Raw genomic sequence first — 27,306 nt, 5'->3', positions numbered from 1 at the left:
CCGCTGGCCGCACTCTGGGCCTGACCGCCGCGCTCCTCCTTGAGGTCCCTGCTGGGGCCTATGGGTGTGCTGCGTCCCGCCTGCTCCAGCCTGCTCAGCGTGCTGGTGGCCGCCTTCTCCTCTTTGGCTCTCTTGTCCCCTCCTGGAGATGGAACAGGGCAGACCTGCCGTTTCCCATCAAGTGCCCGCCATTTGGAGGTGTGAGGTGGCCCAGAACTTGCTAGGTCTTCCTCGTCCTCCCTAGGGTACCTCTAAGTAGTGGTTTGCTGATTTGTTCATTCACCAAATTATTCACAGGGCACCCACTCCATGCCAGGCTGATGGCTGGGCACTGGGAATACAACAGTGATGGTTCCTGCTTGTGTGGGACATGCAGAACCCATGTGTGCACTAAGGGAGCTGATCAGAGGTCAGCACTAGGAAAGGGAGGAACGCAGCCTCTGGAAGTCTACAGCAAGGCACCTGGCCCATAGTGGGCATCTGAGGGCTTTTATCTTAGCAGCTAAGGGAAGTGGAAGGAGGGGCTCAGGAGAACAGACCCGCAGGAGGGTTTAGGAGCAAACCCTGCCCGTGTGCAAAGGCACTGAACCAGGCACGGCTCCCGGGTGCCCTGTAGGGGAAAGGCAGGCAGAGAGGCCACCCTCAGACCTGAGGCTAACCCTTACCAGCACCCACAACCGAGGCAGGGCCAGATGAGGAAACTGAGACCCAGAAAGTCAGAGGCAGAGCCCACATCAAAAGCCAAGGTCTCTGGCCATCTGCTTGGGAGCAGCTGCCAATAACCTACCTTCTGTGGCCAAGGCCTCCGCATTTCCCCCAGGGCTGGTAGCCGGCTCAGCAAGTGACTTGAGGGCATGGCAGGCCGTGATGATGTCCTGCATTTGGAGGAAAGTGGCCACGGCCAGCACATCATCCACGTTCTCAGGGCTCAGGCTCAGCTTGGCCGTGTACATAAACTCCAGCACCTGCCCCAGGCCTGCCAAGGACAGGACAGCTGTCACAGACCCACCTCAAGATCCGGCACCGGCAGCCTGCCCCACCACTCCACTCAGCAGCAGGACGCAGGGATTTAGGAACAGCTGAGTGGCAAGCCTGCATCGCCCCATCTCCTCTGTGGAGAGGAGGCAGGTAAGCTGGGGGATCTCAGCACTACCAAGAGCCCTTGAAAAGAAGTGCTCGCTGAGGGTCTGAATGCCTGCCCTGCACAGAGAACAAAAGGTGTGAACGCCCACCCTGCACAGAGGACAGGAGGTGTGAATGCCCACACTGCACAGGGAACAGAAGGTGCGACTGTCCGCCCTGCATGGAGGAGGATGGGCTGTGAATGCCGCCCATGCATGGAGAAAAGGAGGTGTGAATATGCACCCTGCACAGAGGACGGGGGTATAAATGCCCACCCAGCAGGGAGGACAGAGTGTGAATGCCTGCCCTGGATGAGGACAGAGGTGTGAATGCCCACCCTGCATTGAGGACGGATGTTGTGAACACCTGCCCTCCACACCCTCTTATTTGGCCGCTACACTTCACCAGTGGAGGACACTCCAACCTGACTCTCATCAGGGCTCTGCTACCAACTCTCTATCTGACTGACCTCCAGGCCAGTCACTGACCTCTTTGGGTCTCAGTTTCCACATCTATAAAATGGGAGAATAATACCTTCTCATGGCATGTCACGTCAGTCTGGGTTGGGAGTCTGAATCCAGGACCAGTTCCTTCCACAACCCCAAGGTCTTCCTGACACTGCTCCCAGCCCCTAGGCCTTCCCCATCACCTCTCCCCACACTTCTAGTTAGCACTGGGGTAGATGCTTCAGGACTGACTCTGCCACGGAAAGGGGCCAGAGGGCATAGAGCCCTCTGCCCCTCCCAATGAGGCCTTTCCTTTGTTCACTGCGGCCTAGAGCTCATCATGAGCCCTTCCTGCCCGTTCTCCTCTTACCACTCCACTACCAATCAAAACAGGCCCCCAAAAGGTGGGAGGAACTTAGTACTGAATTGCTCATGGCCTGAAGCCTGTGCGGGAGGCCTGTTGCATCCCACAGCCTGCAGGTGCTGCCCCTGGAGGGCCTAGCATGGCACAGGGCCAGCCATAGCTTCTGGCTATCAGCAAGCTCAGCCCCAGCCCTGACGGGGTACCTGCCGCGTTACTGATGTCCAGGTGCACCACGTCCTTCTGGTCCACGAAGAGCATCTTGAAGTACTCGCTGCAGGCCGCCAGCACTGCTTTATGAGCCTTAAAGTGAACACCGTCCACCACAAAGGTGCAGTCACAGAGAAGCCCCAGCTGCCGCTGCTGGTTCAGCTGTTCCAAGACATGCTGGCTGTGCTGGGGAAAGTCCATGGCTGAAGAAAGCCAAAGGGCGTTGGGGTTAGCACGGAGAAAGGACGTCAGACACGCTCAATAGTCACTCCTAAAGTCCCAGGCGAGCACCATGGAGAAGACAGAATTAAAACAAGTGAGGGCATTTCTGCCACAAAAGGGCAGTTCACTCCAGATACCCCCTGCAAGCCAAACTCAACCAACTGGTGGCTCCTGTATTTCTGGGTTTACTGGCCAGGAAAAGTGGCCCAAACCAGAAAGCACTGGGGCACCAACACGAGGCAGCCGCCTCCGTATTCAGCCTGATAATAACATGAAAAAGCCAAAAAAGGGAACAAATACGGAACACTGAAATGTGTCATCATTTCAAAAATGAAACGACATGGTCACTTTAACATTTGTTACAAAAAGAATGCATGACAATCTCAGAATAAAGGACAGATATTTCAATTGGACATGTTGGTCTTTAAGAAAACTTTCCTATTTTCTCATTCTCTCATGGACAGGTGAAGACAAGACGGTGTTTCATCAGCCAGTGTTGCAGAACTCGGCCCCTCTCAGGCTCTGCACGTACCCCATCCCCCGACAAAGCCTAGCTCTCCCTCTCTTTCTGATTCATGGGAACTACCTAGAGTTGCGGAGTCTTCTGACTCCAGAAACCTGTGTCCTGGTGGCCATCCCAGGAGAAACAACTTTGATCCTGACCCCAAGAGCTGCTGACCTGGCCACAACTTCTCTGTCAAGGGCCTCACTTAATGCCTGGAAATCCCACAAGTGAAAATGCTCAGGAAAATTCCATGGCCCAGTGCCGAGCAGTCTTGAACCGCACAAGCCGTGACTAAGTAACTATCTAAAACAGCTCTCCCTCCCGCCCCAACACCACCCAGAGTGGGCGTCAACATCAGCAATTGTCTAGGGAAAATAAGCGGGCCCTCTTTTCTAGAAAGAACCCATTTCAGAATGTTTGAAGAGAAAAATCAACACCCACTGTCTGCGGCCACATTAGACAGATTCAACTGGGCACGGCTGTCACGCCCTGGCCCAGGATCTGCTAAGGGGTAGTGAGTTCTCTGCCTACTCCTCCTCTTCTCTGAGGCCTGAGTCTGCACGGGGCTGGCTCCCCCGCTTCTGGGCAGGTGAGAGGGACACTTTGGGGCTCTCCGCCCCCAGTTTCGGCAGCTCTGCCCCAGCTCAGGCACTCCCCTGTGACATCAGCATCTTGGGGGTGAATCACTGCCGCAGCTCTGAAGCTGCTGTGGCCATGCATGGCTGTCGGGCTGTGATGAGTCCGGAGGAAGCCACGCCCCTCACACCAGCACAGGTCGGCCTTGAAGGGCGCCAAGGCCTCCCACCACGTGATGTCTGGAAACTTTTCACAAGTGGGGGTATCTGCTGAGCGGGGGGAAGTGACGCAACAAATAACGGGGAGCATGGCAGTGGCAACAGGCATGAGCCACAGCGCACCAGCCTCCGAGCCACAAGTTCAGCGTTGCTGCTGCTGCCGGAGGCCCAGAAACAGCTGTTCCCTCCCCCTACACATCCCCGCGTCGGCTTTGGCTCTCTCAATGACATTCCTAAATGGCTGTGGCTAGAGCCCTAAGTGTAAGCACTGAAGAGCCAGGGCCAGCCCCGAAATCAGGAGGTAAGGCCCTGGGGCAGCTGGCCCCGTACCAAAGCCAAGTGGCTGGCAGCAGCACATGGCCACCTGGAGCAAAGCACAGAGGCCTTTCTCTCCTGTCCTCAGTCCCTGGAAGCAGCAGGTTCCTATCTGTGACCTGAAGGAACTCAAGGGAGAATCGTGGCTGCGCTGCTCCTATGCACTGGACATGGGGAGGCACCAATGTCCAGCTTGTGGATCAAGACCTGAAGGGCACAAAGGGCAAGGTGGGTGCAGAAGGAACCAAAGGCAGGGGCGAGGTGGGCCCAGGCCACGGCAACCCTAGAGCTGTCTTCTCCTGGCTGTGGAAAAGGTCACGTGAGCACACAGGTGTGTGGGTGGCAAGCCCTGGGCCTCAATTGCTAGTCACCCCCTACATACCCAGGAGCCCCAAGTGCAGAAGAGGGGAATACCAGGGCCCACACAGGGCAAAATCCTCAACTGGCTTCAGAAGCAGCCCATCTGGAACTTGCAAGTGAGGCCCAACCCTTCTCTCCAGGCTGTGTGCCCGGCTTCCTCACCTTCCCCAGGAGCCAACCCGAAACTTGAGCCACCCAGGTGCTAAAACAACCTGGGGAGCATCAGCTGAACCCCCAGAGGTACAAAGAACCCTCTAGCAGGAAAACCATCTGACTTGCCGGGAAGAGACATGTGAGAAGACTCCTAGCCAAGGGGAGGGACAGGATCAATCCCCTTGTGTGGGCCCAAGGCTGGGATGAGCCTCCCTGTGGCCATGTGCCCTGGGGCTTCCTGGCAAGCGCAGCCCCGCCCAGCCATACAGCTGTCCTGGGACTGGATGGATGGATGGATGGATAAGCTAGATAGATTAGATAAGACACATTCGCTAGATAATAAAATAGTAAAGGCCCCAAGGACAGGGTGGGTGGTGGCCCAGCCCCCCACACACCACCACCCGCCAAGAGAGCAGCTGTGTGCCCATGAGCAACATTTTCCACCGTGCTGACTGCACTTTTCCAATGCAAGATGCCCGCCCAGAAGTGGGCTCCTCCCACACATGGGTGTTAGGAGGAGAAACAGAGGCGTCTATAATCCTCTGAGGCTGCCCCAACAGAGAAATGCACCAAAAGGGAAGAAAACAGGAGAAATGATAAGAAGGGGGTTGGAAGAAGTGAAGATGGGCAAAGTAAGGGAAGGAAAGGAGAGAGAAGAAGGAAGGAAGGAAGGGAGAGAGGGAGGGAGGGAGGGGCCCTGTACCCACAGAGAGATCAGCAGCAGCTGAAATGCGCTTACCAGTACAATCTGGGACTGGCCTCCCAGGGGTGCAAGAGCAGCTCGAGGGGGCCAGGAGGGGGCGGACTAAGTGCTAAATGGTGTTACCCGCAGAACTGTGTCACTGTGGACTTTACAACCGAAGCCCCACCCTCACGGGGCAAGTGGAGCTCAGGGTCCCCCAGGCTGTTCCCCAGCCGGGAAGCTTTAACAGCCCCTCTCTCAAGGCCCATGGCGAGACGGAGGCATGGCCGGCTGGGTCCTTCCCTCAGAGGGGCTGAGCTAGAACTAGGCAGTCCCCCACCTCCAACCCACGTGAACTGCTCTGGAGGGATCACCAGCCTGTATCCTAGTTCCCCTCTTATCTATTCCTCAGCAACAGGAACCCAGCAGGACGGCCAGGCTTGGAGGGACATAGGAAAAGGGTTTGGGAGCGAAGGGGTGTGCAGGTCCTAGGAACATATCCCCTCCTAAGTACGTGCTAGGAGGTGCTGTCTGGGGAGACGTTAACCACAGTAATCAGATCAACAGCCAGCTGCTCCCCATCGCCCCCAGATGTGCGGGAACACAGGGTGAAGAAATACTGTTCCCACCAGGCAGCCTGCCCCACCCCACCCTTGGAATACGGTGCCCATCGCTCAAGCGCAAGTGTCAAGGTCTGTGGTCTTGTCTTCACCTTGCGTGATGGGCGATAAATATGTGCACTAGTTAAAGCGACTTCTAAGGAAGATCCTAAAACCTCAGAACCATAGAAAATGCCAACAGAACGAGACCACAGAGCCCAGCAGCCCAGAGTCCTCATTTTAGATGCAGACTGACCTGACCCCCACTCACAAAGTCTTAGCTGCAATCGGGCACCTTTTCCCAACACCTCTAGTCACTCAGTTTTTCTCCCTCACCTCAGGTGTCAGAGCTGGGATGCTGTCCTGATGACCAAAAGCTTAGCTGGACACAGAGCCCTGGGCTCCCTCACGAGGAATTCACTGGGGAACAAAAAAGTGAGGCACTGAGGACACCTGCAGTGTGAGTCCGGACAGGCACACTGACACAGCGGAACAGACGCGGCAGAACCGACACGGCGGAACGGACGCGGATGATGCAGAGCCCCTCTCAGGATGGCCAGCCATTCCTCCCCTGCCAGGGCCCACCACGCCTCCCATGGAGAGACGGTGTCTGTTTCCCTCCTGTTGGAATCTGGATGGCCCAGAGACGACTCTGACATCAGGATGCTGGGACTGTGCCAATTCCAGACCTAAACCTAAAGAAGCCTGGAAGATTCTGCTGTGGCTCCTGGGAATCCAGTCCCCGAGCTGGAGGAAAGTCCAAGCTCCCGTGTGAGTGGGAGACACATGGAGGGGCTCTGGGGAGAGGGCACATGGAGAAGAGCAGAGAGGCCACTGACAGCACCAATGCTCTGTGGCGAGGGACACACTTTCCTGGACCTCCCAGCCCAGCTGTGCGCTGCTGCACGCACGGCCTCAACCAACACCTCGGGGAGCAAGCGACTGCCTGTCCACCCATCAAACTAAGAAATACTGACTCACTGATGACTTATGCCACTGGGTTTTGGGGTGGTGTGCTGTGCAGCAAGAGATAACTGAGACAGACGGTAAAACTATGAAGAAAAGGAAGTGATTCAGCCAAAGGTTCAGGATGACGGTTCTCTCTGGATGGGGGAGGGTAAGCAGGGGACTTCTGAGATCCTAGAAGAGTTCTCTTTCTTTACTTGGAGTCCCCTGGATTTATTACTTAAACTAAATGTGTATATTTCATATACATTTACATGAAAACATTTCAATTTTTTAAAAAAATTTATTATTTTTTTTTTGTAGAAGCAGGATTTCACCATGTTGCCCAGGCTGGTCTCAAACTCCTGGGCTCAAGCAATCTGCCTACCTTGGCCTTCTAAAGTGCTGGGATTACAGGCGTGTGCCACTGCACCCAGCCATTTTTCAAAAATTTTAATAAGAAAAAAGTGAGGTTCAGTTGCCAGACTTGATCCAGTCATGGCACAGAGTGTGCTGGCCAAGGCTGGGTTGCTCCCAACCACACTCCCGGCCATGCTCACCAGGGCTGCCTTGAGGCCCAGCATGGCAGCGAGGGTCAGAGGAGCTAAGAGAGCCGCCAAGGCTCCTGCGGGTGGGATTTAGAAGGGCTGGCCCCAGAAAGCACAACCCATTGCATCTGTCTTGCAGTCCCAAAGCACCACAGACTGCTGAGTAAGCCAGGTTTCTGTTTGGGCCGTGAAATCCACTCTGGTGCCAAGTTCCATACTGCTGCCTCCACGACGCAGGGATTCCAGTGGCGGCTGAGCCCCGTGGAAGCAGCAGAGCCTCCCGGGACAGGCCAAGCAGGACCTGGATCTGGGTTCCACCAGCCACCCGCAGGTGATCTCCAGCAAAGCTTCTCCAATGGCCAACAGGGCTAATGGTATGACTTCCTTTGTGACAGGATTAAATTAAGTAACATATGTCAAGACCCTGTACAGAGCCTGGCATATCGTGAGCATGCAACAAACTACTGTTGCCAGGAAGCAGAGATGCAGATGATAGTTTCATTTTTTTAGGCCAAAGTCTATCAGATGGTTTCTATATACCCCTTTGCACTGGGCACATGGGGTACTTGACCTTGTTAAGAGGTGTAATCATAACCCATCACTCCTAAATGCAATCTGGAAGAATTCTAGAGCACAATTAGCATGAAGACAGGGAGGAAGTGATGGGAGGGGCACTGAGTGGAGAGACATCTAGAGCTATTGTCTCTGCCAGGAGGCACTTTATATTGAACAACTGTTCTGTTAAACCCCAAGAGTGCTCCCAGGCAAAGGCTGGAGTGCATGCCCAGAGTGCTAAGTGGCCCCAGAGAGCACAGCTCCATGTCAGAGTCAAATGGGCACCTGTCAAACATGAAATGTTACCCAGGTTATTAGTATGCACTAAACTACCTGCAGGGTTTCCAAACTGCCACAAAGGGAAGCCATTAAGCCAGGAAGCAACTGGCCTACCATAGGGAGACACTGATCTTTACAAACAACAGTCCCCGGCTCCCAGAACAAGCTGCTCCCAGCTCTGAGCCTTGACATGAGCCATCTTGTGTCCAGGTGCTTGAGGAACCTAAGGGCAGGTGAGAAGGATCACCATTTGGCTTCCAGTTGCTCAGCATTCTTGATTTTCTAGAAATACAGGTGGATCAACATAAACTTCCAAAGGAGCCAGGCACGGTGGCTCACACCTGTAATCCCAGCACTTTAGGAGGCCGAGGCAGGACTGTGGGAGGTCTGAGACAAGCCTAGGCAACATGGTGAAACCCTGTCTCTACAAAAGAAATTTTAAAATTACCTGAGTGTGGTGGCACACACCTGTGGTTCCAGCCACTCGGGAGGCTGAGACAGGAGGACAGATTAAGCCAGGAGGTCGAGGCTGCAGTTAGCTGTGATTGTGCCACTGCACTCCAGCCTGGGCAATGGAGCAAGACCCTATCTCAAAAAAACAAATAAAAAACTTCTGGCCAGGTGCGGTGGCTCACGCCTATAATCCCAGCACTTTGGGAGGCCGAGGCTGGCGGATCACTTGAGGTCAGGAGTTTGAGGCCAGCCTGGCCAACATGGCAAAGCCCATTTCTACTAAAAATACAAAAATTAGCTGGGTGTGGTGGTGCGCACCTGTAGTCCTGGCTACTCGGGAGGCTGAGGCAGGAGAATCACTTGAACCCGGGAGGCGGAGGTAACAGTGAGCCAAGATCGCACCACTGCACTCCAGCCTGGGCGACAGAGTGAGACTCTGTCTCCAAAAACAAACAAACAAACAAACAAACAAACAAACGAAAACTTCCAAGGAAATGGAAGTTCACACCAGGCCAGGCTTGTGAGCATGAAACCTACCTGCCCAACCCCACCAACCACCCCAGTTTGACAACATATCCCTTTGAGTGCAAGACATGGCAGAGAAGCAAAAATGAACAAGACCAACCCTGCTGGCACTTTCCTCCTCACCCAGCAAACACTATTCTTGTATTAAGATTGGATTTCTCAAACTTTTAAAATCACTTTCTCCTTTAGATAAACATATAAATCTTGGCCCCTCCCGACAACCTGATTCTGATATTTCCACTGGAGAGTGCCCATTCCCAGCATAAGAATCACTGCTATCTCTACACAGTCCCACCAGCCAAGGTTCAGTAGTATTTTCGGAAGTTTGTATTATAAAAAAACAGATTTTTTTAAATCTTAAAAATGTCTAAATATAAAATGCAATTATGATGCTGACTTTGCTTTTCAAACTATACAACTACCGCTATCTTTCAGATTTAGGCCAAGTGCAATGGCTCACACCTGTAATCCTAGTACTTTGGGAGGCCAAGGCTGGAGGATCACTTTAAAGAGGCCAGAAACTTGAGACCAGCCTGGGCAACATAGTGAGACCCCATGTCTACAAAATAAAAATTAGAATATTAGCTGGGCGTGAGCTATGACTGCACCACTGCACTCCAGCCTAGGTGACAGAGGGAGACCCTATCAACATCCACAACTAAAGTTTAGCCACACTTTTGAGGGGGCAGACACCCCCCTGCCTGATCCCTGATGGACCCCACTGCTCTAGGACTATGCACAAAAGGGAAGGCTGGCAGGCCCTGAAAAAGAGCTGTCCAGGATTCCAGCAGCCCAGGCCAGCTTAGAATCCACTGTGCTAGTACGCATACCAGGGACTTGTAAAGCTCAACACAGGGTAAATTAAGGGGCCTTCCTGCCAAAAAGACAAAATCACGACATCTGGGACTTGGGCAGTACCTGATCATTCCCCAAGGCACACACACCCATCAGCCACAAATACTTCCCAAGTGTCAAGCAATGGCACTGACACCACCTTAAATGACACAGTGTGTCACCTCCTCTCTCCTACCAGTTTAATAAACTCACTGCAAGGTGGGGCTACTTCTTATTTCTTCCTTACAGCTGTTTATAGCACATTACCCAGAACCCTGCTTTCAAGTGGTTATAGATCAAGTAGGGAACAGGCCTGTTGAGAGCAGAGATCCCTGGCTTTTTTGAGAATGACTAACACAATGTCAAAGTATTTCCTAGACCCTTATGAAATGACAGTTGTACTTCTGGTGCTTGTTAACTGATAAAATAATAGAAAAAAGCCACTATGAAAAAGTGAATGTCCATTCTATTAATCACAAAGGCATTTAAGCAACAATTCTATGTACATGGATGAGAAATTTCCCCAATATAGAGAAAATCAGTGGGGTGATACAGCTGCTCATCTACTCATAATTATTGCATTGCCCTTTAGGGGTGCTCAGCCTATAAATTAGGAAACAGATACATACAGAGAGAGGACTAATGAATTTCACAAATGTCTAATGAGAGTCTACCTTGTGTTTGTCCTAGGTACTATGTTAGAACTTCAAACTGAGTGGGGAAGACAGGTAATAAATGGGTATAATAAACAATGGCAGCTACCAAGTGCTGTGGAGAAACTAAAGCAAGCTGAGCAGATCGAGAGGCAGGGGCTATTTACTATTTAAGAAAGGAGGCGGCCGGGCACAGTGGCTCACGCCTGTAATCCCAGCACTTTGGGACGCTGAGGCGGGTGGATCACGAGGTCAGGAGTTCAAGACCAGCCTGGCCGACATAGTGAAACCCCATCTCTACTAAAAATATAAAAAATTAGCCGGGCATGGTGGTAGGTGCCTGTAATCCCAGCTACTCAAGAGGCTGAGGCAGGAGAATGCTTGAACCTGGGAGGCAGAGGTTGCGGTGAGCCAAGATCGTGCCACTGCACTCCAGCCTGGGTGACAGTGGAGACTCCATCTCAAAAAAAAAAAAAAAAGTAAAAATAAAGGAGGCAAGGGGGACCTCAGAGGAGGTGGCATTTAAGCAAAGGCCTGAATGAGGTTTAAGAGGGAGCTAGGCCACTGTATGCCCAGGGACCATCACAGACACGAGAAGAGCAGATGCAAAAGCCCTGAGGCGGGCATGACCTTGGCACAGGGGCCAGTGTGTGTGGAGAGGAGGAGGTGTGTGGCACAGGGGCCGGTGTGTGGCACAGGGGCCGGTGTATCTGGAGAGGAGCAGGTGTGCATGAGAATGACAGCAGCAGGGGCTGAGCTTGCCCAGGCTCTCAGGGACACAGCGGACTTTGGATTTCTTCTAAGTGCACTGGGATGCCTTGGGAGTGACAAAGAGTGACAGAAAAGAGCAGAAGAGTGAGGTTCCTAAAAGGCCCCTCTGACTGCAGTGCAAAGACAGACCGCAAGGAGGCTTAGTAGGGGCCCCAGTTAGGCTACTACAGTAGAGAAGAGACAGCAGTGGCCTCACCAAGGAGGTAGAAAACAGGCGAGAAGCGGTTATATTAGGAATATGTTTTGGCAGAGCCAACACCATTAGCTGATCAAGCAGATGTGCGTTGTGACAGAAGGAAAGGAGTCAAGGATGACACTAAGATCTGTGCCCGGAGACACTGGCCCAGTGGCGGTGCCGCTTCCTGAGAGGAGGAGGAGTGGCAGGAGGAGACTCCGTGGGGGGAATCAGAGTTCTGTTCTGGCCAATTACAGCTGAGATGTCTGCTTGTAGAGACGGTAATTAAAGCCACAAGGTGGAACAAGATATCCATGGAAGCAGGTATTGGATAAACAAGAGAAGAAACCAATGGACTCAGAATCCCAGCTCCAAACTTAACACAGTGACCTCAGGCAAGCATCTCTGAGTTTTAGATTGCTCACCTGTAAAATAGGAAAACCACCATAAATACGAGTGTGCAATGAGACAACTAGCAGATAGGAAGTGTTGCCCAAATATTGGCAAAAGTAGAATTAGATATTACTTCTCTAACACAGCTCTGTGACTGAAACACAGTTAAAATAAAAGGGAAATGATGAACTAATAAAACAAAAACAAACCAGATGATCCCAAGTGACCTCCCTGCACCAGGGGAGCACAGGGCCCCTGTCAAACAGGACAGCAGCTGGCCAAAGCCTTGGGAAGGCGGCTGACGGAAGCTAACAGAGCCACAGCCTGGTCCAATACGACCAAAAAAAAAAAAAAAAAAAAAAAAAAAACCACACAGGTGTTGCTTCTCTCTGGCTGCAGCCTTCCACCGTCAGGCCTTTGTTATGGAGCAACTCAGGGCAGAAGGCCTGGGAACTCAATTTCAAAATAGAGGGATTCGGGGGTCCAATCTCCACAACTGGTGGGCTGAGGGGATGGTGGAGTGGAGGTTTACTTCCAAGTCCACTGCAAAGTGCCAGGGGCCCTGGGATAAGGCTGGGTCTGAGCCCCAGCCCCTTGACCTTCACTGGGGAAGAAGGACAGTGTGATGAGTGCTGAATGGGGGCTGCCGAAGCGCCAGCCTGGGACGACGTGACCACACCTAAAGACAGACGAAGGCAAGAAAGACGTTTGGGCAGGGGACAGCATAAGCAATGATGGCTGAGGGGCCAGGTGGAGAAGGGGGATCATGCCCCAGCACACAAGAGGAAGGAGGGGACAAAGTGATGGGAAACACAGCTGGAGGGCCAGGCTGGGGCTAGGCACTTGGGCTGGGACCACCACACCAGGCCTCAGTGACAACCTTGGCAGTCAGGAGTCACACTGGGACTTGAAAGGGGGAGATGAAGTCCCACTGGGCTGGACCCTTGGGATAGGAAAAATGGGATGATGTCACCCCCAGGTGGCCCTAGAAGGGTTTAGCTGGTGCCAAGAATCCAACACACACTTACATGATTCTTTCTGGCAGCCTGAACAAGTGGCCTTCCCACTAAATACTATTAAATCCTCTAAAAGTTTTAAGCACCTCTTCTTGGAGTAGCTCAAAGTCTCTTAAAATTTAGTATCTGACCCTTCCCAGTGGAAGGTGGGCCATGCCATTTGTCCAAAACTATGAGCCCAGGCTAAGAATGTACACATCTTACTTATTTTTAAAAGACAACGTCCACATTTCTGTAGGGTATACACAAAACTGGTAAAGAGAAGCCCCTCAGGGGAGCAGGGGAAGTGGGGAAGGAGCTGAACTTTTCACTATATATCCTTTCTGTGCTGTTTCACCACTTGTAAACACTATCTATTAAAAAATTAAAACTGAGAAAGCTAAAGAAGAATGGAGAGAAAAAGAGGAGGGAAGGGAAGGAAGAGGGAGGAGAGGGAGGGAGGAAGGGAGGGAGGAGAGGGAGGGAGGAAAGGAGGAAGGAAGAGGGAAGAGAAGGAGGAGAGGGAGAGAGTAGATAGAGGGAAGGAGGGAGGAGAGGGAGGAGAGGAAGGGAGGGAGGGAGGGAAGGAGGGAGGTCCCAGCTATCTGGGAGGCTGAGGTGGGAGGATCGCTTAAGCCCAGGAGTTTTGAGGCTGCAGCAAGCTATGATCACACCACTGCACTCCAGCATAGGCAACAGAGCAAAACTCTGTCAAAAAATAAAAATAAAAAAGACAGAAAAGAAAGAAAGAAAATAAATGCCTGCAAAGTCAGAGACCTAAGTCCTTTATTTCTATCTACCATAAAATCTTTAAGACATTTTCTACAAGACCTAGTGACTGAAAACTTCTCAAAGGAAAAAATTTCTCATGAGGGAAATGGAAAATTGTGGTAATGTGCACAGAGAATCAATGTATCACTCAGGAAAACAATATGAGCAGAAATTCCTTGAGGGGACGCCCCGAGCACCGCAGCTGGTGTCCTCGTGCTCAAACAGAGGAAGCCCCCTGACACTGCGATGACACTGAAGTCCTTCTCCCAGGGACACATGCACACACAATTCAACACGCAACTGTGGGGGGCTTGCTGCTCCCAGGACCCAGTTAAAACACTCCTACCTCCGAATCCAGCCGAAGCTAGTTAAGTGCCTCAGGCAGGAGTACTTGAATCTCTGCACCTCAATTCCTCTTCTGTAAAACGGAGATGATGACAAAAGTTTCTTCTTCATAAAGCTACTGCTGGCCATCATCATTCTATCATTACATATAAACCCATGCCAGCAAGGCTGATAAATTATAGAAAACATTTGGCTTGAACTTGTTCTTAATTTTTTAAAAAAGAAAAAAACTATATCGAAAGAAGAGAGCCCAATGCTGTCATCCTTATCCTATCTTCTGAAAACAGATGTAAAAATCTCATCAGTAATCCGGGCACCCATCAAGTTTCAACCTGAAAAAAGACCAGGAAAAGGCCCCCCACACTGCAATGCTTACTCCACTCGACAGGAATCAGAATCAAAGGCATAAATGCTTAATACTTGATGGTAACCGCCACCTTCTTTCTACAAAGGACACAAGGACTGCAGGAGCAAAGAGGCTCTCACTGAGGAAGAAGAACAATCACAAAGGAAGGGCCAGATGGCCCATGATGCTCTTGAAGATCAAGAATTCAAGCCAAAAGAAAAAAGCAGGTTAAGTAAGAACTGGAAATGGATGTAGCTGGACTTCCATGTGCGCACAGGCTCTTCAAGTGTGACTGACTTTTTCTGGGTTTGTATCCTCATTAGGATTAGGTAACTGCCAAGGTCCCTTGTAGTGTTAAGATGTAATACATGCTCCAGCCTGGGCAACATGGTGAGACCCCATCTCCAGAAAAAAATACAAAAATTAGCCAGGCGTGCTGGTGCATGCCTGTGGTCCCAGCTACTTGGGAGGCAGAGGCGGGAGGATCACTTAAGCCCACAAGGTCAACGCTGCAGTGAGCAGTGATTGCACCACTGCACTCCAGCCTGGGCAACAGAGTGAGACCCCGTCTCAAAAAAAGAAAAAAGATTTAAGAAATGTTGAATAAATGAATGAATGATTTCATTAATGAGGCTGCCATGCATTCGAAGTATAACAGATACAGTGTGACAATTAAAATGAGGCATTTACCTAGCAGTTAGCAGACTTTTTCCCATTTAAAACTTTCCCTACAGTATTATCTTTAAGATTTCCAACTATGAACATTAACTGTATAGGATATAAACACCAACTATGAAATACATATGGCAGAAGCCAACATCAGATTTTATATTTCCTATTCCAAATAGGATTAAGCTAAGATTCTGTAAAACTTCACTGGGAAAAAACTAAACGAGTAAGAATATTTTAGAGTAATATTTTGGGGATCCCGAAGCTGTAAGTTGGGCCTGGATAATCAGTGGTCAAGACTCAATGTCTCAGTTTCCAATGAGTTTTCAAAACTGCTGGGCTTCTCAATCCGGATGCAGAAGTGCTGTCCTCCAGCAGAGTTTTGAGAAGCAGCCCAGTGAGGATTAGGAGAGGCTCAGGGGCCCAGGGCTCGCCCTTCAACAAACAGCGCTGCTGACCTCCAGCCCCTCAAATCCCTACCACCTGCGGCAGCGATGAATCAGCAAAGCTGCTCCCACCCGCCAGCCGCTTTGAAGTGCAAACTTCTGAGAGAAACTTGGAGACCACCCCCAAGTGTGGCCTGGCTCCTGGTCCTAATAAGACCAGGGAGGTGGGGGGAATGAGATGGAGACGGAGGCACAGCTAGTGACGACATGGGGTGACGACATGGGGTGGGGGTCCCAGTGGAGAAGTATATTTTACGATGTTAATATATATGCTTTATCAGTAAACCGGGAGAGGTGGCGCGTGCCTGTAATCTCAGCACTTTGGGAGACTGAGGCAGGAGGATTGCCTAAGTTCAGGAGTTGGAGACCAGCCTGGGCAACATGGTGAGATCCCGTCTCTACAAAAAATCCAAAATAATTTAGCCGGGCGTGGTGGCAGGTGTCTATGGTCCCAGCCACTCGGGAGGCTGAGGTGGAAGGATCACTTGAGCCTGGGAGGTTGAGGCTGCAGTGAGCTGAGATTGTGGCACTGCTGCTCCAGCTCGGGTGACAGTGCGAGACCTTATCTTGAATAAAATAAAAAATAAAATAAAATGAAATAAAAATTGTGATTCCTGATAAGGGACTGCGGGTGGAACTGTGCCCTGTGCAGAGAGGAGACTCAGCCTTGCTACTAACAGCTCCATCTGCTGAGACTCCAGAGGAGGTTACTGGCAAGAGAAACTCACGGGCTGGTTGCTTCCCTTGCAGATAGACCATAACCCACAGCAGCCATGAAGGGAGTCAGGGCCAGAGCTGCTGTGGTGCCCCACGCACAGTGTTTCATGCCGCCTCACCAGTGCTCACAATGATCCTGGGAGGGGGGACTAATACAGTCACCCCCATTGAGCAGATGAGCAAATCACAGTTTAAGAAGTTGTTGCTGACTAGGTTGCACAGCCCTGCCCACATTCAAGGCCAAATCCATCACACTCTAAAAACTGTGCCCTTTCCGCTATAGAAAAGGACAAAACTTCTGTGGACAAACAGAATACCGGGTTCAACAGATCCTGAGCCTGTACCAAATGGACAAATTCTCTGTCATCACAGGCACATAACAATCTCTCTTCCTTATACTAATGAGTGCTATAAAACATCGTATAAAACCCAGCAGTGGCTGGCTACGGTGGCACATGACTGTAGTCCCAGCTACTCGAAAGGCTGAAGCAGGAGGATCACTTGAGGCCGGGAGTTCAAGGCTGTAGTGAGCTTTGATTGCACCTATGAGTAACCACTGCACTCCAGCCTGAGCAACAGCGAGACCCTGTTTCTAAAAAAAATAAAAAAATAAAGCAAATCCAAGGCTGGGCACAGTGGCTCACACTTGTAATCCCAACACTGTGGGAGGCCAAGGCAGGCAGATTGCTTGAGCCCCAGAGTTTGAGACTACCCTGGGCAAGATAGTGAGAACCCATCTCTAAAGAATATATAAATTAATTAATTTTAAAAAACTCACACAATCCAGAAGTGAACATTACTAAGCATTAATATATTCACAGTTTGCTGCTGCCAGATGAACTGCAAAATGAAAACTATGAAACAACTCCATTTCTGGCAAAGGTGCCCTGGCCAATTCTCCCACCGCAAACAGCCACAAATGCTGACTAAAAATGATAAGACATCTTTTAAAATGCATTAAAGATTGGGAATGATAGTAAGAGGAGTTAAAAATAAAATAAAATGTATCAAAGAACTGATAGGTCAGTAAGTAATACTGAGAGGTCCAAACACATCTAAACAAGGGCTGAAATCCAGAGAGCAAGTGGAGCTTTGAGACCAGGTTTCAAGAAAAGACATTTGCAGAACTGGGCAAGCTTGAGCCCCACCCTCCACCCCATCCCCAGAGGGAGGTCTCACTGGACCTTGGTGGAAAGAAGACAATACAGAAACTGCCTATATCAAATCTTGGTGCTGAACAGAGGAGGGAAAAATCTTCCCTGAGAATGTATAATGATTAGCAGTCCCCCAAAAGGACTACAGCCCAAATTTACACCTTATAAAACACATATTTCAGGCAGATGAAAGTGATCCCAGAAAGAAAAGTATTAAATGCAAGAAGGAAGGAAGAACAATGAAAGTAGGATATATATAAGTGAGCAAACCTAAACAAATGCTGAACTAACGATGCTCATAGAAGTTGTAAAAGGACTGGCACAGTGGCTCACACCTCTAATCCTAGCACTTTGGGAGGCCAAAGCAGGAGGAGTGCTTGAGCCCAGGAGTTCAAGACCAGCCTGTCTTTACCAAAAGAGACCCTGTCTTTACCAAAAAAAAAAAAGTAAAAAGTAAAAATTAGCAGGGTGTGGTGGCGAGTGCCTGTGATCCCAGCTACTCGAGAAGCTGAGGCAGGAGGATTGCATAATCCTAGAAGGTCCAGGCTGCAGTAAGCTGCGATTGTGCCACTGCACTCCAGCCTGGACAACAGCGAGACCCTGTCTCTAGAGAAAAAAAAAAAAAAGGTTTAAAAAGAACTAAAATGCACACCCACAGAATAAAAGTGGAAGAGAAAGTGATAGCAATTAAAGTGTTCTCAGGTCCTCACTGTTTGAGAGTAAGGTATAAAGACACTGACTAAATTTAGACTTTGATAAGTTATGTAAATTGAAAGCTATACCACATTTATGGATCAGATGACTCAACATCATAAAAATGTCAGCTCTATCCAAATTTATATATTATAAACTCAATGCAATTCTAATAAAACATACCAACAATTTTTATGGCATTTGACAAATGTAATCTAACATGACAATGGGGCCAGGCAAGATGGCTCACGCCTGTAATCCCAACATTTTGGGAGGCTGAGGTGGGAGGATTGCTTGAGCCCAGGAATTCAAGACTAGCTTGGGCTACATGGTGAAACCCTGTCTCTACAAAAAAGACAAAAATAGCTGAGCGTGGTGGCGTGTGCCTCTAGTCTCAGCTACTTGGGAGGCTGAGGTGGAAGGATAGCTTAAGCCTGGGAGGTCAAGGCTGTAGTGAGCCAAGATCACACCACTGCACTACAGCCTGGGTGACAGAGCGAGACCCTGTCTCAGAAAAAAATAAAATGAAAATGGAAGAGCAATGGGCCAAGGATTTACTAGACACCAGTTCACCAGTTTTCTAAAATGATGTATTTTACAAGTCAGTGTGGTATTTAAACAGAGAACAGGCCGGGCACGGTGGCTCACGCCTATAATCCCAGCACTTTGGGAGGCCGAGATGGGTGGATCATGAGGTCAGGAGTTCAAGACCAGCCTGGCCAAGATGCTGAAACCCCGTCTACTAAAAATAAAAAAAAATTAGCCAGGCGTGGTGGCACGCATCTGTAATCCCAGCTACTCAGGAGGCTGAGGCAGGAGAATCGCTTGAACCTGGGAGGCGGAGTTTGCAGTGAGCTGAGATCGCGCCACTGCACTCCAGCCGGGGCAACAGAGTGAGACTCCGTATCAAAAAAAAAAAAAAAAAAAAAAAGAATTTCTGCTCATCAAAAACAAAAAACAATATCCTACAGTGAAAAGACAAGCCACAAACTGGAAGCAGGTAGTTATAACACATATAACTAACAAAGAATTAGTATCCAAAATAAGAAATAAAAAACAAAAAACTAACAAAATGTCTACAAACCACCCAATAGAAAAATGAGCAGGACAATCTGTTGTTTCCGAGAAGATGAAATCTGAATGATCAGTAAGCAACGAAAAGATGCCCAACTCAGAACCAGGAAAATGCAAATCAAAACCACATGAGATGTCATTGTATGCCCACCAGATTAGTAAAAATGTTGAAGTCTGAAAATACCATTGTTGAGAGGATATGAGGCAAACGGAATTGTTGAAGGGTAAACTGGGGAAACAGTTTTGGCAACAACTTGGCATTATTTGTTAAGTTGAAGACGCACATACCCTGTGACTCCACTCCCAGCTGCAGTCCCTGGAGAGGCTGTGCATACATGTCCCGGGAATGTGAACAGTGGCACTGTTTGTCTCAGCAAAATACTGGAAACAACCCAAATGTCCACCAGTAATAGAAAGGATAAATAAATTCTCATACAATGGAACATTATTCATCTGTGAAAATGAAATACCACTCTATGCAACGTGGATTAATGTCAAGGCACTGAAGAAAACAATATGATTATATTAAGTTCAAAAACCTGCAGAATTAAACGGTACATTGTTTAGCAATACAAACACATGGTAAAACTATAAAGAAAAGCAAGAGTGATAAAAGCAAAACTCAGGGATGACTTGGGCCAGGTGAGATCAGGGAGGGGACACAGGGGACTCCAAAGGTAACAGTAAGTTCTTTTTGGAAACTGGGTAATGGGTACATGGAAGATGTTTCTTGTATCCTTATTCTTTACACTGAACACATTCTTTTGTATGGAGTCAACATTTAACAAAAACGATTTACAAAATTAAACAAGTTCTTTCTTACTTTAAATCATTTGCCAAGCATTAATTTGGGCTGCTGACTGAGTCACAGTAACGGGGGAAAATCCCTGAGGGGCCCACATGGCCCCGAGACTACAGAAATGAGAAGTGCTTTGCTCTCTGAGCTCTGGTGATACAGCTTCCCATGGGGCAGGTTGGCGAAATTCGAGTGGAGCCTGCCACTCGGGACAGGAAAGTGACTGCTTAGGTTAATAAGTTCCAGTATAGGAAGTGGTGCGGCTGGGGTGGGGAGAACAGATTCTACTGCCAGACCTTTCAAGACCAGAAGCTGAGTAGATTTTTGATGTTACAATGAACCCACCAAGCCTGCTTTCTGGCCCGCTCTCCACTCGCAGCGGGAATTCCCACCTCTGAGCCTCTGTCCACACTGCTGTTTAGATATGAGTGAACAACTCTCAGTTCTAACCATGCCCTTTGCTTCCTTCCTTTGAAGCCCAGCCCTACGAACCATCTCTCTTCAATTCATAACAAGCATGTTTGAATCCAAGAGCCTAAGCCCCAGTTTTCTATACGTATCTGTGCTGACTGCATTACTGAGGTCAACCTTAATCACCCTGGGACTGTCAAACTATTAATGTCCATAAGGATTCTCTGTGCTGGCATTCCACACACACGCAGCAAGGTTCAATGAGCCACAGTACTTACTCTCTGACCTCTATTATTTCAACCATTTAAAAATTGTGGCCACGGGAGGCTGAGGTGGGAGGATCGCTTGAGCCCTGGAGGTCGAGGCTGCAGTGAGCTATAATCCCAGCACTGCACTCCAACCTGGGCGAAAGAGCGAGACCCTGTCTCAAAAATTAAATTAATTAATTAATTAATTAAAAAACAAAAAAAAAGCCGTGGCCAGCAAAAGAAGTAGATTATGATCTCCAGGACAATATGTTTTGTACATAAAATGTATTTGGAGTTTTTTGTTTTCATTAAAGTTGAGGTCCCTCCCTACTGTGATGCCAAATGTCAAACCCAACAATGGGTCACCCCGCAGGACACCACCCCTGCTCGCACCTGTAATCCCAGTCCTTTGGGATGGCGCAGGTAGGTGGATCACTTGAGCCCAGGAGTTCAAGACCAGCCTGGGCAACATGGCGAAACCCTATCTCTACAAAAAACAGAAAAATTAGCTAGGTGTGGTGGTGTGTGCTAGTAGTCCCAGCTACTTGGGGGGCTGAGTCAGGAAGATCGCGTGAGCCAGGGAGGTAGAGACTGCAGTGAGCTATGACAGCTCCACTGCTCTCTAGCCTTGGCCACAGAGCAAGGCCCTAATTTAAAAAAAAAAAAGTGTTATATGAGGCTGGGTTTGGTGGTTCAAGCCTATAATAACCAGCACTTTGGAAGGCTGAGATAGATGGATTGCTTGCGCCCAGGAGTTTGGGACCAGCCTGGGCAACGCAGCGAGATTCTGTCTCTACCAAAAAAAAAAAAGTTTCCTGGGAGGAGAGGGGGGTAACTTACTTTCCACAGGTACACGCTTGAGAACCTTCTGATTTTTCTACCTTGTGCATGCATTCCCATAGTAAACGTTGTTTTCTTCCTAAACTCTGCATATTTTCTTTTTTGACCCTCAAGAGTCTTCTTCTATCAAGTAACAGTAATTATGGAGCCAGGGACTCGACTAAGCACTTTACATGCATGGCCTTATTAATAATTCCACCCAATAAAGTTATATTCAAGGTAACTATTATCCACATTTTACAACTGAGGAAACTGAGGGTTAGAAAGGTCAAGTACTTTGCCCAAGGGCATACAGCTAGTAATTATAAGAAGCAAACATAAGCCCACATATGCCTGGCTTAGGAGTTTGTGTTCCTAACAGCTACCCTATACTGCAGGGGTTTCTTAACTGGGGGTGATTTTGTGCCAGGAGATATTTGGCAATATCTGGAGACATTCTGGGGTGTCACCACTGGAGAAGAGTTACCACTGGCATCTATGGGTAGAGGCCAGAGACGCTACAGGAACCCACCCCCCACAACAAAGACTTATCTGGCCCCAAATGTCAGAAGTGTCAAGGTTGAGAAACCCTGCTATACTGGAACAAGTCAAAAAGACAGAGAAACCATCTTCTGACCAAAACTCTCACAGTTAAGGTCAGAGTTCACCATGTCTATTTCCCGTATGACAGCCAAATGCCCAATAAACAAGAAGCATGCTCAGCCCTCAATTACATGGAGTTTTCTCCAGCCCCAAATGCCAGTTTCTCCTCAGCCAATCAAGACTGATCATCCACTCATCCGACACTTGCTGAGCGCCTGCTGTGTGCCAGGAAACAAGCTACACAGTGGCAGTACCAGGATAAATAAGACCCTGTCCTGCATCCAAGATGCTGGCGGTCTCATGGGAAGACAGGCAAGGAAGTCTCGGATCATAATTGAGGTGAAAATGTGTTAATAGAGATCAAAAACAGGATGCTAAGAAGTCGCAGGGGAGGGGCTCCAAACTCACTTGGGTTGGGGGAACTGGGAATGGCTCAGAAAAGGCTTCCCAGAAGCATCTGAACTTGAAGGAATTAAACAGGCAGAGAGAATCCTCAAAACACCCCTTAGCAGATCTCTCAGGATATGGTCTTTGAGTACCCAAGGTTTGATGACTTTAATTAGAAAGCTTGGGGGAACTCTCCCAGAAAACCGTGGGGGCACAGAGTAGTCCTTGACTGTCCATGCACAACCTGGATAGCCCCTGCCACAGGGCAGGATGGCAACCTGGCGTCCCCACAGGTTTGGGCCTTCCTCAACTTCAAACCTGACTGGCCTCCAGCTTCCAACCAGCCTGTACCTTGCAGCAGGAGGTAAGTAACATTTCATAAATGTCCACTATACCAGGGGTTCCCAACCCCTGGGCCACAAACCACTACTGGTCCATGGCCTGTTAGGAAGTGGGCTGCATGGCAGGTGAGTGGCAGGCGAGTGAGCACGCAAGTGAGTGAAGCTTCAACCTGTATTTACAGCCGCTCCCCATCACTTGCCATTACCACCTAAGCTCCGCTTCCTGTCAGATCAGCAGCAGCATTAGATACTCACAGGAGCTCAATCCCTATTGTGAGCTGCACATGTGAAGGATCTAGGTTGTGAGCTTCTCATGAAAATCTAATGCCTGATGATGTGTCACTGTCTTCCATCAACCCCAGATGGGATCGTCTAGTTGCAGGAAAAGCAGCTCAGGACTCCCACTGACTCTACATGATGGTGAGTTGTACAATTATTTCATTATATATTACAATGTAATAGTAATAGAAATAAAGTACATAATAAATGTAATGTGTTTAAGTCAACCTGAAACCACCTCCCACCCCCACCCCTCAGCCCCCTTTCTGTGAAAAAATGGTCTCCTACAAAACTGGTCCCTGGTGCCAAAAAGGTTGGGGGGTGCAGGCCGTGCCACAGCTGGTGGTCCCAGGTGCACGGGGGCCAAGGGGGCACGAGGCAGTAGTGTGGGGACTCCGGGTCCCAGAGGCCGCCCATGGGGTGGGAAGTGTGAGGCCACTGCCTGCCTGGGCCTCGGAGGGTGGGGGGAGCAGGGCAGGGAGATGATAAATTGACCATTATCTCAGGATGTCTCTTTCTGGCTGCCAATATCTTCACCATCGCCAGCATCACCAACCCAGACTGGCTCAACACCAGGGAGTCTGTGGGAGCACTCACTGTGGGCCTCATGGGACAGTGTCAAACAAAGCATGGACGAGAGGGGATGTGCATCCCTCCCCAGCTTCCCCTGGAGTGGGTCACCACGCTGTTTTTAATCATCTGGGAATCATTTCATTGACTGTAAAATTCCCCTTAGACAGACGGAGGCAGCTAGGACTCTGGAGTCAGGTGTGAATCTGCCCTCCCATTGATTGTCACATGTGGTTTGCTGGTGGCTTCCCACTGGGGAAGACAAGCTACAAAATATGTTCGATGGATAGCATTCACTGGGATGATGCTTTTCTGTATGGCTGCTGTCATATTTCCAATAGGATTTTACATCAATGAAGTCAGAGGTCAACCTTATAAATTACCCAACAACACAGTAGTTGGGTCATCATATGTACCTTTTGTCTTATCAATTTCTTTACAACAGTAGGACTTCTATTTGCTGCCAAGTTTATTTACCAAGCTGATAAATGTCTAAATTGCTTGACTCTCACTTATTTTTGGAGGGTGAGGAAGACAAAGGTGAGACATCTGAGCAGCCCTCATGGGAAGATGCTCACATGAAACTGATGCTGAGAAGGAAAAAAAAAAAAGTTTTGATTTGCTCTCACTATGCACTTTGGACTTAAAGAAGAAAAAAAAAAAAAAGAGCCTTTTTGTTTTATTTTTGAGACAGAGTCTCACTCTGTCACCTAAGCTAGAATGCAGTGGCGTGATCTCAGCTCACTGCAACCTCCACCTCCCGGGTTCAAGTGATTCTCCTGCCTCAGCCTCCCGAGTAGCTGGGACTACAGGTACCCACCACCACACCCAGCTAATTTTTTTTTTTTCTCTTGAGATGGAGTCTCGTTCTGTCACCCAGGCTGGAGTGCAGTGGCGTGATCTCGGCTCACTGCAACCTCCGCTTCCCAGGTTCAAGTGATTCTCTTGCCTCAGACTCCTGAGTAGCTGGGATTACAGGCGCCTGCCACTGCACCCAGCTAATTTTTGTATTTTTAGTAGAGACGGAGTTTCACCATGTTAGCCAGGATGGTCTCGATCTCCTGACCTCGTGATCCACCCACCTCGGCCTCCCAAAGTGCTGGGATTACAGGCGTAAGCCACCGCGCCCGGCCAGGAGAGCCTTTTCCATAACCAAATACAGACAATACTGACTAAATCTCCTGAGCATATTCAGGCAGTCAGGTCTGCACTGTGATAGCAACCTAGAGAAGGAGAATGCTTTCTACTGAAAAGCATGTGGCCCTTTGTGACTCTGTTGTTCCATTTTTCATATCTAATGATTCATTAGAGGGAAAAAAAAAAGTCTAAGTAGTTATGTATCATGGTGGACCAGAGGGATGCAAGAGAAGTTCATGTGGGGCTGGCCTCACCTCCTGAGAAATCAGTGTTCACAACTTCCTTGTAATAGTATGAGCCTTTGGCACCATTACTGCACCAAGAAGCCAATAGATCAAAACTTGTTTGCTAAACTGTATGTAAAAATTCTGAAATTCCCTATTCTGTGTGTATGAAAAAAAAAAAATCAAACACTAAGACACATGTTTTGGGTAGGTAGGTGGGGGAAATCTCTCTCTCTCTCTGTATGTATGTGTATATATATACATATATATATATACACACACACACATACTATATATATATACACACACTATATATATACACACACACACTATATATATATACACACACACTATATATATACACTATATATATAAAATATATATTTTGCTGACAGAAAAAAAAAAACGAAAAGGTTGGGGAGTGCTGCACTATGCAGCAAACCCTGTGAATTACCTGCCTGACCTCATGTAATTCTCCAAACAATTCTGTGAATTACCTGCCTGTCCTCACGTAATTCTCCAAACAATTCTGTCATCCCTATTTTACAGATGAGGAAACTGAGGCTCAGCAATGAAACTGAGTAAAAGGCTTGCTGTCTGATGTGTCAGAAGACAATCTTGTAATTAGGAAAATTAATAGTCATTACTTTTTTTTTTTTTTTTTTTTAACTCTTTGGGACACAGTTTCAGAAGGAACTGCCTGTCAGGACACAGAGCCACTCAACGGGAGGGCAGATTCACACCTGACTCCAGAGTCCTAGCTGCCTCTATCTGTCCAAGGGGAATTTTACAATGATCAGTCCAAAATGTGCGGTTTGCAACATCTTCACCCCCTCAGGAAAGCCTTCCAGCGCCAGTGCATCCTCCCTCTGTGTGCGCACACCCTCCACCAGCCCTCCAAGGTATTTCCTGCATTGCATTGTGAGGATACACATGGCTGGGAGCACCTGCTCCTGGGATTCAGTCTTACTTGTGCCAGCATCCCTAGCACCCAGCACAATGCCTGACACATGTTGGGCACAGAAACAATGAATGGATAAACAAGCCTGGCCTCCCTGGGCCCAAGCCCTGTAAACCTACCCAAAGCCAGAAGAGCCTGCCTTGGGGACTCAGTGGACCTCCCCTCAGGCTGGGATCACACCCCCAAGACAGTAATCCAGACAGACTGAGGACAGAGCAGGTTCTCTCAGCCAGCTTTTTCTCCAGCACTGAAACAGTCACGATCTGTTCTTTAGCTGTACACCAGATGCAGGAACTGGCTTATGTTTGGGAACCATGTTGTACAAAAATCCCGCCTTAAACATTAGAACCTTAAAAGGAATGAGTGTGTGCTCGCTGCTCTGTGTCCCTTTTTGCCCTAGGGAGATCATACATGATGGCAGGAGCTACAGCAGCCAGCTTGGACCATGAGATGGAAGCCTAAGTTTGAGCAAGAAGAGCCACATTATCAAAGGAATCCTGCTCCCAGATGATCTCACAGAACACAGCAAGCTGCTCTACCAGCTCTGGACTGCGTACTTCCAGAATGTTCAGGAGCAAGGAATATACTTCTGTTTCTGCCACTGTAGATTTCACCTAACTAAAGGTGTGAGCATTGCCCAGTGATCATCCACTCTGGCCTCTCTCAGTAGGTAAAACAATAATAGTAAGATCAACAATTTCCCAACCAAACTGTAACTGGGATTTTGTCATTACTATATAATTTTGAAGAAAAGGCTATCAGGAAAGAATCATTTGAATCATGTTGAACCTAGAGAAAAAGGACAAACTGATCTGATTTGTTTCATCCTTGAGTATTACAGACATACCTCAGATTTCCAGACAGCCCAGGCTACTCTTTTCTGACACTTTGCCTGTGTAAACTCCAGCTTGGCTCCCCTCGTCCGGCTCATTACCTGAATCAATGACACACAAGTGGAAAATCTGATGAGAACCTAAAGGGTACCTGCTCCCTCAGAGCTGCCTTTTCATGTATCCATCAAACATAGACAAATACAGAGTGCTTAGCACAGAGCCTGGCCCAAGGAAGTGCTGAATAAATGGCCTGCTCTGTGCTAGACAACATGCTGACACTGGGACACAAAGATGCACAGACTCAGCCTCAGGCCCTGCTCTCAAGAACTCCAGCTCAATAAGAGACAGGACACAATGTTAAGAAGGAAAAACGACAAGGTTTGTATCCAAGCATTATTGCAGCATTGGCACTGCTCTGGGATATCCTGGACACTTTGTTTCTCATTGCATACCCTACCCTAGGTGAGCTCATCCCCTCCCATGACTTCAGTGACCTTTGATGGTGATAACTACTAGACCACCGCTGAACAGGTGCACTTGAATGTTTTACAGGCATCCAACTCCAACATGTTCAAAACTAAACATAT

The 27,306-nt window shown here is 48.8% G+C and overlaps 1 protein-coding gene across 21 annotated transcripts in view; it reads right to left on the bottom strand.

The window, feature by feature from the left end:
- The window catches only part of ZBTB17 (zinc finger and BTB domain containing 17), a 34,134-nt gene that overhangs the window by 4,272 nt on the left and 2,556 nt on the right, over nucleotides 1–27,306 (bottom strand). For 6 of the 21 annotated variants that reach the window (XR_010154024.1, XM_063802096.1, XM_009448718.4 and 3 more), the window contains 4 exon segments: nucleotides 26,734–26,820; nucleotides 2,136–2,342; nucleotides 788–976; nucleotides 2–142 (listed from right to left, as the gene is read on the bottom strand). Coding sequence is in view for 19 of the 21 variants with exons in the window: in XM_063802096.1 (XP_063658166.1) it covers nucleotides 2–142; nucleotides 788–976; nucleotides 2,136–2,340 (535 nt within the window). In the remaining 2 variants the exon portion in view is untranslated. 21 annotated transcript variants of the gene reach the window in all.

This window comes from Pan troglodytes, chromosome 1 (assembly GCF_028858775.2).
Source record: "Pan troglodytes isolate AG18354 chromosome 1, NHGRI_mPanTro3-v2.0_pri, whole genome shotgun sequence".
In the NCBI taxonomy this organism is placed as follows: Eukaryota; Metazoa; Chordata; class Mammalia; order Primates; family Hominidae; genus Pan; species Pan troglodytes.
The sequence above is the reverse complement of the archived record's forward strand: the minus strand, read 5'-3'. Positions and strand labels throughout refer to the sequence as shown.